The sequence below is a fragment of the Nannobrachium achirus genome, assembly GCF_963921795.1.
Source record: "Nannobrachium achirus genome assembly, chromosome: 18".
Classification (NCBI taxonomy): Eukaryota; Metazoa; Chordata; class Actinopteri; order Myctophiformes; family Myctophidae; genus Nannobrachium; species Nannobrachium achirus.
In genome coordinates, this window is record NC_137825.1 from 54195574 (window position 1) to 54209532 (window position 13959).

At 44.8% G+C, this 13959-nt stretch overlaps 1 protein-coding gene across 1 annotated transcript; it reads right to left on the minus strand.

Moving 5' to 3' along the window:
- Positions 1-2300: 2300 nt before the first annotated feature.
- On the minus strand, positions 2301-13905 carry eme2 (essential meiotic structure-specific endonuclease subunit 2). Its single transcript, XM_080746988.1, has 9 exons — positions 13631-13905; positions 12754-13029; positions 11472-11593; positions 10836-10931; positions 9966-10090; positions 8477-8549; positions 8185-8300; positions 3146-3335; positions 2301-2522 (listed from the first exon to the last, which is right to left on the minus strand). Exons 1-9 carry the CDS (start codon positions 13839-13841, stop codon positions 2367-2369), a joined length of 1365 nt encoding a protein of 454 aa, XP_080603114.1. The 5' UTR covers positions 13842-13905; the 3' UTR covers positions 2301-2366.
- Between the last annotated feature and the right edge of the window lie 54 nt (positions 13906-13959).

Below are 13959 nucleotides of genomic sequence, written 5' to 3' on the forward strand. Positions count from 1 at the left end.
GTTTTACTTAAATATACATAGGTATTTGTTATCACAGGCCTACATTTATTTTTTATTAATATAAGATTATTATTTTCCATTAATGCCTTTGATCATTTATGTATACTGTGCTTGACCAATGTTGCATTCCTAATATTTCTCCTAAGGTCTGATGCACTTGTTTACCTTTCCTTTTTTTTTCTTTTCCCTAGTATTTGAAAAATGAGACCTGTCAACGTTTATCTTTGTGTTTCCATTAGAGATGGCCCTGGAATCACCAGTAGTGATTTTCTTTTATCAATGGAATAATAAGAAGCGCATTATTTAGATTTTTCTTTTACCCTTAGAGAGGTGGTGCCATAATTTTGTACTTTTTTCTGTTTTGTATGTGTATGGAGTTAACAATACAATAATCACCCCCTCCCTTTTTGGAGCTGTGTGAAGCACAGGCTCCCTATACGTGGCTGTGTGGGTGTGTCTGTGTGTGTGTATGTAGCCTGAACTTCCTAAACTTCGGCACGCCACTAGTCCCACAGTTTTGCCACCACACACTCGCGCCATATGTCAAATCGACCGGCTTACTCGGGAATCGTGGGCTATTACTTTTCTAAGAGAAAGGTTCTATAGTTTAATTGATATTAATTTATTAGTGAATTAATGTTCCCCATTGACTTATAATGGGAATCGCAAAAACTCACATTCAATTATTTGTCTCTCGCAAACCATAGGGGCTAGAGTTTCAAGACTTGGAGAGGAGGTTCATAATGATTTCAAGGATTAAATGAAAAATAATTGTGTCATTTGGCCGCATGGTGGCGCCATAACACCCCACTTTACGTTTTGGCCTGTAACTCTTGAACCGTTGGTCGGAAAATTAAAAATATTTTTTCCCTGGATTCCTTGGGCCATGACGCATCTCCCCATATAGGCCACGCCCATTTGCGCCATGATAGATTGTCCGCCATCTTGAATTTTCTCCAAAACACACTTTTTGCTCCTTTTCCTACATATTTTCTTCAAATGTCACAAAAATCGGTACACATGATCCACACACACACACACACACACACACACACACACACACACACACACACACACACACACACAGCTCCACTTCACACGGGTGTGATTTTTTTCTCCATACATACTGTACACACAGAGATAGAAAGGAATGCCCGGTTTGCGGTTTTACCCTGGGGGGAAAACAAACAGCTCTTCCCCCTGGAGTTAATACAGCATACATACAGTAGTACACCATCGTCTGAATCACGTTCAGAGCGACTTTTTTTGTTTTGGACATTGACAGCCAAGAATAATCCATTGTAGGGACATCTGGAACGTATTCGTTCACTCGCCCTCGGAAAGTTGACTTATTAAGAAGGTGCTTGGTCTACCCTGCAGTACTTCTGCTGTGCTCGGCTACGGCACGAGCTGCCAGACTGCCCCGACATCCTGGGTGTCCTGAACGTGCTGCCCGGCCTGAGCAACGTCCTGCACTCGCGGTTAGGTTGGGTGTTCACCCTCCGCGACAACCTGTAACACTCAGAGCAGCCCAGAGACTCGTCTTGAGGAGTTTATGCACGAGGAGATGAGTCTGGGCCTCCCCAAGCCCCTGTAATAGCCCAGTCCCCAACCCGGACCCATTTCAGTGCCCCCGTCTGCTCTCATCCGAGGCTCAGGCCTGCGTCTGCCTCTGCACTCCCTCTAGTAGTGACTATGAGAGCTGCTGTTCTGAGCCAGAAGATTACCAGCACAAAAGGTGTTGCTGGACCTGAACATTCTGGGCACTTTATGTATGTTTTTCTACCATTGCCACCACCTTCTGAGTACAGTATGTTGGAGAGAATGTGCTCAACGCAAGATTCTTTGACACGATTTGAGATTATACTTTCAATGTCTTGTGTAATATGACTGTCTTTATCCAATGAAAGAGTACAAAATGGTTCAGCACACATTGTGCGATTTAAGTGTTGGGAAGGTCATCTGGGTCTTTGGAGGGCCTCGTGTTTGATTTATTAGAATCTGGCAACCACATTATGTAAATCTTGATTATACACGTTATACAAAAATGTTGTCTTAATTGATTTTGTGGAAATGCTGTTTGTTAATAAAAGACATTTAAATTTGGGTGATTGAGTTAATCGCTCAGTGACTTACTGTAGTCATCTCAATAACTTTAATGAGAAATTACTGACTAAAATGTAATCAAGCCAGTTGCATTCATGCATACATTAATGTATTTCAACTGTAGTGATCAAAATTACAAATACATCATTTATTTATAAATCCAAGCAAATTACAGGTATATAATTGACGTATAAACATCTGCATTTTCACGTTATTAGCCAAGGTGTTCCAGGGGTCATCCAATTTGGTCACAGGACAAGTTAATCTAGAACCAGCTGGGGGTTCTGGGCTGTGAGGCAGCGGTAGACTCTGGCTGAGATGTCGGGTCCGATCCGCCTCTCCTTTCCTCCACCTTTCACCAAGATGTCTGCCAACAGCCCCCTCTTCTCCTCCTCTGACTCCAGGGTCTGGTAGGTCTGAGGTACAACATTGAACAATATGAAAAGTGATAACTCTGTAAGGCCATAAACCCATTTTAGGACACAAATCATTGGGGTGATCACGGGTGTAGCCAGGATTTACCAACTGGCTAGGCCTGGCACAATGTGGGTGGGCACTGGGCACAGATGCAAGCTTGTACATCTGCGATTTTAAAATAGCAAACATTTACAGGGACACGATACAGTAATTTAATATATGGAGACGTTTTAATTTTAGAAATCACTTCATAATTGACTGAGCTATGATCAAATTAAACTGTGGTGTCTTTCTTTGCTTCCTAGATAGCCACACATCGCGCCACACTTTTTTGTTCTTTTTGGGTGGGTACAAAAACAAAATGGGTGGGCCTAGGCCTATCCAGGCCCACCCTTGGCTACACCCTGGTGATCAGTCAATATCGCAGTCTATACGTTTTTGTGCTTACATTTTATGATTTAAAAGTGTAGTGAGGGTGGGCATACAAGATGTGTCGGATTCAAACTCTGGTCTTGGCAACTCAAGGAGAATGCGGTAGGTGCACCAAGAATGTGATTTGTGCACTATAGCTTTGTCTCCTGGAACCCCCAATGTATAATGTTTGACTATATACACAATCTACCTGCAGCAGTAGTTGTGGAGATGGGTAGGCTGTGGTCACAGCAGACGCCACGGCTGGGCTGACTCTGTTCAGTTGTTGGATCTGCCTGCTCCACACCTGGCGCAACCCAGAACCATCTCTCTCCACTCGTGCCCCACTGGCCCACGAGCCGTCCACACAGAAGGGCAGCTCCACCTGCTCCGTTAGCAGTCTGGGAGGACACGGAGGCACAAACATTTATCGGTAAGGTCAACCAATGGGTGCGTTCGGAAATGCGCACTCAACGCACTGGTGTGCCATGTTGTCGTTCGTTTATTCGGTGCACTTGGTGCATTGTCGTTCGGAAATCCAGTGCACTGTGCACCAGGTGTGCTGAGTGCACAAACTGAACGACCCTACTCAGAAGATGGGGTTTGGCAGTGTGGTGCGTCAGTGCAGTGTTTTGATTGGTTGGTTTTCATGGCGGTGTCTCGTGCTTCTCAGCTGCGTAGGAAATGATAACAAAATGCACCATTTTCTGCTTTATTGGTCCTTCTTTGGGCTTTATTGTTACACACAAATCAACGTGTAAACTGGTTACACCCCGCCATACCGACGCCCTGCCACTCCGACCATTGACTTCTATGGGTCGAAATGGCGGGGTGCTCCCTCTTTTCTATGCACATCGCCTTTACGACCCTAAACGTCTCGATTTAGAAACAACGCCATTTCGAATAAACCTGTCGGAAAGGCAGGGTGTCCCCGTTTTGCTATAGACATCACCACTCCGACCCTATAAGACCTTCTATTTTTGCAAAAGCAATGCGCGGCCGCTGCTTCTATAAGCGAACGATTCAGCTGTGCGTAGAGCGGCAGTTCATAGGGATGGAAGAAGAAAAAAAAAAGGAATGAGTTTATGTGCATCTCCCCCCATCTCTCTCTCTTTCTTTCTTTCTCTCTCTCCCTCTCTTTCTCTCTCTCTCTCTCTCTCTCTCTCTTCCCCCCCCTCTCTCTCTCTTTCTCTTTCTCTTTCTCTTTCTCTCTCTCTCTCTCTCTCTCTCTCTCAACGCAATCTTGTAACGGGCTAGTAGGTCTATTATTTCTGTACTTCAAGCTTGATGGTTTGATGGAGGGAAAATTAAAACATTTATATACACTGAATGCATATAGACACTTCACAGATATACAGTACTTAAAATTAGAAAAATCCGTTGAGAATTGACCGAGCAATAAGGCTTTGTGCGTCCACCGAGGCGGCGCCAACACCCAGGCAGCATTGGAGCTTCCTCCGGGGGTCCCCGGGCCCCGCGGACCACCGCCTGTCACCCCGCCGTTCAGTGGGCACCTGGGCCAGCCTGCCAGGCCCACCGGAGCCCCGGGCAGCCCCCTACGCCCTACTGGAGCCACGGACAGCAACGACGCGCCATTCCCCGCATTAATGATTGAATAATATCCTACAGAACAGATGAAATCATGTAGGCCTAGCTGTAATGTAGGCTATATTGCTGGCTTAATTTGTTAATTATTAGGAGCAATAAATATAGTCTTTACGCCTACTTGATTTAACAATAAATAGGCTCAAAAAAGTTGCCAAATTACAATGGGTCACTGTGACATGGCTTATTTAATCAAATCTAATCAAAGCTTTATAGTATGCCTTTGGGTAGCTCACCAGATCTGCAAACTCGCAAGCATGCATGTTGTGTAGTCTGACACACCTCGTTGTGAGCTTGTAGATCGGCAATTTTTCGCAGTTTGGTTGGGGTCTGTCTTGTTATCAAATGATATCGTCGGCCCAAAACTGATTGACATGGAATATAGGCCTATAGCTACTGACAAGTCGCACAGTTGTGCACGACGCTGTCTGTCTGTCTGTCTGTCTGTCTGTCTGTCTGTCTGTCTGTCTGTCTGTCTGTCTGTCTGTCTTTATTTAGATCAGATTGGTCATGTAAATGCACCTATTGTCGCGCTGTTGCATTAGGCCTATATCATTATCATCATCACATAAACAATCCATATTTGTGCGCCTGACGGCCCATAGGCCTATAAGATAGCCTAATAGGCTCCAATCGCTCCATATACAAGTGCATTAAATGAACAAAAAGGCTTAAATACTTCTAAAATGGACAATTTCTTATATCCCTTTACTCCAGTCCCCTTCATTTATCTGATGAAGGATATAGGATATTTTGCTGGTGGTTTCGTTTGGCGTTTCCAAAACGTTTCTGGACGCACACACACACACACACACACACACACACACACACACACACACACACACACACACACACACACACACACACACACACACACACACACACACACACACACACACACACACACACACACACACACGCACACGCACACATTTGCGCTCTTAAGTTATGTAGGCCTATTGCTGCAATCAAATCGCCCCTCGGGGAAAAACGAATATACACGTAGGCCTAAATGAACTTGAACTTTATGCATATGCACACTGGCTGGGAGTGGATCGATCGCTCTCTCCCTCTCTCTCTTTCTGTCATTTGTTTCTTTTCCTAAATAAATAAGCAGCAGCAGTTAACGGCTGCATGGCGCTGTCAACTAAATGATCAGGTCGCTTTTGGCTGTATCCTCTATATAGGCCTATGAACCTCTCCCTCTCTCGATGAGTCGTTACTGGTAGTCTGGTAACTGTCGTTTCCATTCTGTGTAGAGCAATGGTTGTATGCCAGGGACCACCAGGCTCTAAAAGTGATTCTCAAACGTTTTAATTTCTAGGACCCCCAGGTTAACATGCATGAGTCCATCCTTCCATCCATCCATCGAGAGAGAGAGAGAGAGAGAGAGAGAGAGAGAGAGAGAGAGAGAGAGAGAGAGAGAGAGAGAGACAAGCGCTGGCCGTCTGTCGCGCTGCCTTTCTGTCTGTCTGTCTGTCTGTCTGTCTGTCTGTCTGTCTGTCTGTCTGTCTGTCTGTCTGTCTGTCTGTCTGTCTGTCTGTCTGTCTGTCTGTCTGTCGCGCGCGCTCTGGATGGATAGATAAATAGCGAGGGGAGGGGGGGGGGGGGGTGCAAGCGCCGCTGTGATGGATGGACAGACAGACAGACGCGTCACGCTCCAGACAGACAGACGCGTCGCGCTCCGTGCCAGCTATACCGTCAATAAATTTTACGCTTACAGTTAACGGGTGGGTCCATTTGGTTTCATTTTAGTTACAGATATAAGGTGGTCCACAACTCTTTAGCTGGGGACCACCTGGGATCCCCTCAAGGACCACTGGTTGAAAAGCAGCCATAAAGAAATGTGTCCTCCGCTTAAGGCTGTGTCCATACTGTAGGCCTATGATACAGTAACAGTACATTGATGCCATTAATCCCTATACCCGTTTAATTAATTCATTGCATATTAAATAGGCCTAAGCAAAATAGGCAGTAATAAGCACTGGTGCAAAATGCATATATGATTGAATAAAGCAAATAGCCTACTCCAAGAAAAAGGACAATGCGTTACTGTTATATGGCCAGCTCAATAACAGACCTATACCCAGGGAGTGTGTCTGTGTGTGTGGTAGGCTTCTGTGGTTGGTACAGTAGGTCAAAGACGCACAGGAAAGTAGCCTATAGACAGGAGGGTCCAGTTCAGTCCCCACACGCACACACTCTATCTCCTCTGAATCAGAGGAGATATAGAGCACGACGCTATAGCCTCTTATTAATCAGAGGCTCTGATTAATAAGAGCCTATTAGCGTCGTGCGAAGGTGCGCCTTGTCAGTAGCCTATATTCCATGTCCTTCAGTTTTTGACCGACGATTGATAACAAGACAGACCCCGTGCAGCCAGAACCCGCGGAGGGTCGGGATTGGTCGCCAAACAGCGAAAAATAGACGATCTATAGGCACACAACGAGGTGTAGACTCTACACAACATGCTTGCCGAGTTTGCAGATCTTTCGGTGAGCGACCCAAAGCCATAGCCTATATAAAGCTTTGATTAGATTTGATAAATAAGCCATGTCATAGTGACCAATTGTACTTTTGCAACTTTCTTGAGCCTATTTATTGTTAAATCAAGTAGGCATATATAGACTATATTTATTGCTCCTAATAATTAACAAATTAAGCCAGCAATATAGCCTACATTACAGCTACGTGATTTCATCTGTTCTGTAGGATATTATTCAATCATTAATGGAGAATGACGCGTCGTTGCTGTCAGTGGCTCCAGTAGGGCGTAGGCGGCTGCCCGGGGCTCCGGTGGGCCTGGCAGGCTGGCCCAGGTGCCCACTGAACGGCGGGGTGACAGGCGGTGGTCCGCGGGGCCCGGGGACCCCCGGAGGAAGCTCCGGGGCTGCCTGGGTGTTGGCGCCGCCTCGGTGGACGCACAAAGCCTTATTGCTCGGTCAATTCTCAAGGGATTTTTCTAATTTTAAGTAGGCTACTGTATATCTGTGAAGTGTCTATATTCATTCAATGTATATAAATGTTTTAATTGTCTGGAGAGAGAGAAGAGGGAGAGAGATGGAGAGAGAGAATGAGAGCAGGAATTAGTAATTAGTAGCCTATTACGCACCAGGCACGGTGGGGGGGGGGGGGGGGGGGGGGGGGTTGGTCGAAGTGTGTGTGTGTGTGTGTGTGTGTGTGTGTGTGTGTGTGTGTGTGTGGGGGGGGGGGGTCGAAATGGGGGGGGTCGAAGTGGGGGGGTGGGGCGCGGTCGAAATGGGGGGGGGTCGAAGTGGGAGGGGGTCGAAGTGGGGGGGTGAGGCGAGGTCGAAATGGGGGGGGTCGAAGTGGGAGGGAGGGGAAGTGGGGGGGTTTCGAAGTGGGGGGGGGTCGAAATGGAAACCTGTCCCCGTGTAAACTAATAGCAGGTAGGGCAATGTTATTAATTAAATTACCTATCAATAGCAACGTTGTGTGTTTCCCATTCAGCTACTGCTAGATGTGGTTGTGGATTTACAAAGATAAGAATGTGAAGGATGGTTACTTTGGCGAATACCTCATGACAAAACAAAACAAACAATGAAATGTAAAGCACAATGTTAATAAGCTTGTTGTGAGCCCATGTCTGGTCCTTTTCTTCTTTTAATGATAGTGGGTACCTACTTGAATGGGCGTTTGGCCAAAGCCTTGGTGACTGAACACACATGCTCAGTGACTTCCTGCCAGCCATATAGGAAGGCCAATGAAATATTCTTGTAGAGTTGCAGATACACAATCACCTAAACAAAAGGACAGACACACTCATAAAGAGATGTCCTCATTTTCAGGGGATAGACACCAACCGATATCGCTTAAGTGGTGCCAAAGGCAAAGAATATTGTGGTCAAATCATAAAACAACTGTTTATCTCTGTATATGGCTTATGGCTCACTAGACTATTGCAAAATCAACTGACCTCTTCAATGTCTAGGTCATCCATCCCCAGCTGTGACTGCAGTGTTTCATATATTGTGTCCCATGCCTTATTCCTGTGAAGTGAATACCGGTAGTTAGTCTTGTGAAGCCGACAATCATAAATCTCCATCTATTCCTACTGATACATCTGGTATCATCTAAATTCAATGAAAGCCAAACACCTTATGCACTAGCCCAGGGTTTCCCCAATTAGTTTTCCCCAAGGGCCGACGGTGGCGTTCCCGCTACTCCAGCGACAGTTCAGATGTTGTACCGATCTACAAGCACACAACGCCTCGCGGTGTGCTTGTAGATCGGCTGTTTTCACTACTTTTGTGCGACGGCCTTGTATGATGAAGCAGGGCTTTACTTTGCGAAATGACATACAAATTTGGAGATAGGAGGTTTCCACCCGACAACGACGATATACTAGTGTTGTATGTTGTTGCTGCTCTTATACCACCATTATTACTGGGGTTGGTGGGGGCCAGACAGTAGCCCCCCGCGGGCCGCAAATGGCCCGCGGGCCGCCTATTGGGGAACCCTGCACTAGCCTAATGGGTAATCCTGGTCGGGGGAGGTATTGGAGATTATGGTCTTCAGGAAGAGGCTCTGAGCCACTCTGCTAAAATAACAGTAAGCCGTAGGCATAGGTTTGTTAGCGCTGGTTTTCCCTGTGGTCCAAGCCCATTCAAAGAATTTAGAATTCCCCAGACATATCAGTAGGCTAGACGGAGATCTCTGATCGACTGGCTATGCGAGACTTAAGAGTCAGTTGGCAAACGCTCAAGTTAATCTGCTACACAAGAGAGTAGGAAAGACATCATTCCCAGATACAGGGTTCCCGCACATTTTTACCAATTAATTTCCAAAACTTTTCCAAAACTTTTCCTGAATATTTAACCCAATTTCCAGGACTATATAACAATAATTCAGCCCAATAACAAGTCGCTTATTCCTACGCGCAATGCCCAAAGACAGGTAGTGTATGCCAGTGGTTCTCAACCTTTTCAGGCCGTGACCCCCGAAAATAGCCGATCTACATGCTCACAACGCCTCGCGTTGCGAGGCGTTGTGAGCATGTAGATCGGCTATTTTCACAATTTCTGCCTCTAATATTTGACAATTTGGCCCATGTTTAATTTGTAATTTCAGAGGTATTAACAAAATCAATAAACAAAGACAATGCATAGCTATTTTTTCCAGGACCTTCCAGGACCCTTGATAAATTCCAAAACTTTTCCAGTACTGGAAAAGTATTTTTCTAATTTCAAAATATTTCCAGGAATTTCATGACTGTGGGAACCCTGTGGTTTTCCCTGTGGTCCAAGCCCATCCAATGAATTTAGAATTCCCCAGACATATCAGTAGACGGAGATCTCTGATCGACTGGCTATGCGAGACTTAAGAGTCAGTTGGCAAGTGACCTCAAGTTCATCTGCCACACAAGAGAGTAGGAAAGACGTCATTCCCAGATACAGTATACTGACCAGTAGTCCAGCTGTGAGTCCATCACTAAAACAGTGACTGTCATTTTTGCGTTAAGGTTAAGACACTCAAACAGAGGGCCGAGGACAGACTGAGCTCCTGAGTCCTCCCCATCACTTTCCAGTATCTGCAATGGATGACAACAACACAGGAAAGAATGCATGGTGGACGGCAAGACCATCATCAAACACCAGGAAAAGGTTTAGAATAAAAATCTATGCAATCAAGGTCAGCTAATAACAGACTTTCATCATTGCAGACTGCAACACATGGATAAGAGGGCATCACATGCAAGTGCAAGGACGTAGAGCAGGGGTTTTCAAACTTTTTTGACTCAGGGCACCCCTGTAAATAACTTTTTCATCCACGGCACCCCCCTGAATTACACTGTTAATTTGTAGAATCTTACATCCTATTGGAGAAATATCTGTTTCCATCAGAACTGACTGAAAATAACATTATACTTTATGTTTAACCACTTGAACCCCAGCATGCCTATTCTGGGAGGAAGGTTCACCAAAAATAGCCAATCTACAAGCTCACAACGTGGCGCGTTGTGAGCTTGTAGATCGGCTATTTTTGGTGAAGAGTGTTGTCGTAGATAGAAAAAGAACTCATCAAGTACAGTGCAAATCAGGTGTGTTTTGCTAACACAGTGAAGTGATATTGATGCAGTGATATTGATGAATTCCAAATATTATCAAATTATCTCGCGGCACCCCTGGACTGGCATCACGGCACCCTAGGGTGCCCCGTCACCCACTTGGAAAATCCCTGACGTAGAGCACAACATTGAATGAAAAGCAATACAATTGGACAACAAACTGGGCTGCTCTCTTTTAATCGACTAACTAAACACAAAAGCGGCTCACCTTTTTCACACAGATCACCATGTCCATGAAGTCACTGAGCCCCAGGAGCAGGACAACTTGCTCTTCCTCGGTTAGCCCTTCACTGTCCTCCCCATGCTGATACGACCAAACAGAAAAACACAGGAGCCACATTGGGCTATTATGTCTTGGTAAACAACTTTTGCATTGAAATCATCACACAAGTACGGCTGTCACGATTATGACGTTTTACATGACGATTAATTGTCACTCAAATAATTGCGATCAACGACGTAATAGTTCTTTCGTCGTTGACAATTACATTTCTGTTTGGCTTTTAGGCTTTGAAGATGCACACGGCAGATTTGACACATAACCTAATTATACAAAGAAATTACTGACATATTTGACAACTTTATACTTTAAAAAGAACATTGATTGTGGAAACAGCCGATCTACAAGCTCACGACACGTCGCATCGCGGTGCGTTGTGAGCTTGTAGATTTGCCATTTCCACTATTTCTGAAAATTTCTGAAATTTTTCAACATGGAATTTAAATGATTATGACAAAATAATTGCGATTATGTCAAATAATTTCGATTAGACGATTATGTAGTAGTAATTGTGACAGGCCTACACACAAGTGACTCTGGAAATCTTAAAGAATGAGTGTCAACCTGAGGTACGTCTCTGGTCCACGTGATGCTGTGAGGGACCTTCTGGCTCTCAATGCTAAACCTCCACTCGTACGTTTCCAGGGCACCCACCAAGATGTCTGAGCCGTCGTGTTGTAGAACAGCTGTTAATATGACAGGTGTTATTAATGACAGAGAGAGAGTTTATCATGAGATAAACGTTATTTGTTATTTCAACCAGTGGTGTAAAGTAACTAAGCACATTTACTCATGTACTGTACTTATAACTTATAAGTACAATTTTGAGGTAGGCCTATTTGTGTTTCCAATTTCCAGTACTTTTACTTCTACTCCACTACATCTCAGATCCAAATATTGTACTTTTACTCCACTACATGTATTTTAAAACTAGTTGCTAGGGCCCAAGGTGGAGGGGCCTTAAAGATTTTATACTTTAGTTATTGAAAAATAGCAGATATACAAGCTCACAGCGCAGCACAGAGTGCCGTGCTGCGAGCTTGTTGATCTGCTATTGTAACTCAAATTTTGCTTCTGGGAGGTCCCTCGAACTAAATATTTTGAGATGGGGATCCGTGGCGAAATACATATCATTTTGGGGGTCCTTCACATATAAATGTTTGCGCACCACTGCCTTCAAAACAGAAGGATTTGAAAATATTCAAAGACTTGCACAAATGTTCAAGATTTCTCAAAAATAGCAGATCTACAAGCTCGCAGCGTGGCACTCGGTGCCGCGCTGTGAGCTTGTATATCTGCTATTTTTCAATAGTAAGTAGGTCGGGAGTGGCTTATTGTCGGTATCAGCCGGTAACACGCGGGAGTCTGTCCCCGTTACAATGCGCTAGACCCCTGGGAGATGGACTGCTGAGGTGGAGCGCCACACCTACCATCAGCTCCCAGTACTTGCCGCACAACTTGCCAAGTCGTGCTACTCATACGCTGAGTTGGTGGTGCCCGGAATCGAACCCATGACCTTGCGGTACAAAGGCGAGAGCTCTACCGACTGAGCTACCAAAGCACAAAATAATGCATAATAATGCGTTCCCAGTCTAAATGGGTTGAACCCCCATGACGAACATTGGGTTGCATCTCACCATTCCGACATGTCTCCTTTCCGACAGACACTAACCCTATCTCTTACCCTAACCCTAACCTTAACCTCTATGGAAGTGTTGCCACTCCGACAATAAGAAGTCACTGTCGGAGTGGCGACATGTCGGAATGGAGAGCCCCCCACGAACATTCATGGGGGGCCCGCAGTGAATCCTTGTACCCAGGGCCCAGAATTTGTCTCTCTCCAAACCTGGATCTATGCACACAGTCATGTGCTTCAGGCAGTTCTCTGGTCTGAGACTCCTCAGGTACTCAGCTTCCTCTCTCCTCTTCTGCTGCTCCAGTCTCTTCTCCTCGTTCCCCTTGGCTTTCGCTATCCTCTGTTTCTCCCTGGCATCCTTCCTCTCCTTGGCTTTACGCGCGTCTTCCTCCATCTCCTCTTTGGTGCGACGTTTCCTAGCCGGGGAACGAGCCGGGGAACCAGACTTAGTTGGTCCCGGAGGAGGACACAACAAAGTGGCTTGACCTGTGGTGGAAAAAAAGTACTCACATTCTATACTTTAATTAAAAGCATCAATACTGCAATGTAGAAATGCTCAAGTAAAAGTATCAATACTGTGATGTAGAAATACTCCGTTACAAGTAGAAGTCCTGTAGGCCTATTCACATTTACTTGAGTAAAAAGTACAAAAGTATTGGTATCAAAATGTACAAATGTACAAAAAGAAGAAAGTAGCCTACTCATTGTGCAGAATGTCCCATTTCAAAATGTCAAATGTATAAAAATCTTTTGAAAATAGCAGATCTACAAGCTCACAATGCCTCGCATCACAACACATTGTGAGCTTGTGGATTCTGCTATTTTCAAATGTATAGGCCTATAGAGCTGAAGTGATTAATGTATGTAATAATTATCAAAAAGCAAGGTAACAAGTAAGTAACTAAAGACAAGTGCTCAAATAAATGTAGTGGTCTAGTAGTGGAGTAAAGGTACAATAATTGGACCTGAGATGTAGTGGAGTAGAAGTAAAAGTAGTGAAATTTGGAAATACTCCAGTAGAGTGAAAGTGCCTCAAAACTGTATAAGTAAATGTAGGCCTACTTTACACCAGCTGGGATATATTCACCTTCAGTCGTAGACGTCGACAGGGTCTTGCACTCTTTGTCTGAACTTTCATTTTTGCAACAACCTGAATTGGTAGATTTAGATATAGGCCTATCCTCATCATCATCATTGCACTGAGCAGCATCACGATTTAAATCGGGCTTTGTTTCAGCATCACTCTCGTCCTCAGATTCGGAGATTTCCCATGTTTTAGCCCTGCGTAAAGAAGACATAACATAATGTCTTGCTGAAATACCGATGATTCAAATGTATAATAATATAACCAGATCCAACGTCTGCAAGATGTACAACGTGGACTTGTTTACAATCAATGATATCCAAGCCCTTTAA

Excerpts from the sequence above, each read along its gene's own strand:
- eme2 (XM_080746988.1), bottom strand. The coding sequence starts at position 13,841 with ATGTCTTCTTTACGCAGGGCTAAAACATGGGAAATCTCCGAATCTGAG. Across the intron at positions 13,030-13,630 it reads GTCGACGTCTACGACTGAAG|GTCAAGCCACTTTGTTGTGT; the intron begins GTGAATATATCC and ends TTTCCACCACAG. Across the intron at positions 8,550-9,965 it reads GACTCACAGCTGGACTACTG|GAATAAGGCATGGGACACAA; the intron begins GTCAGTATACTG and ends TTCACTTCACAG.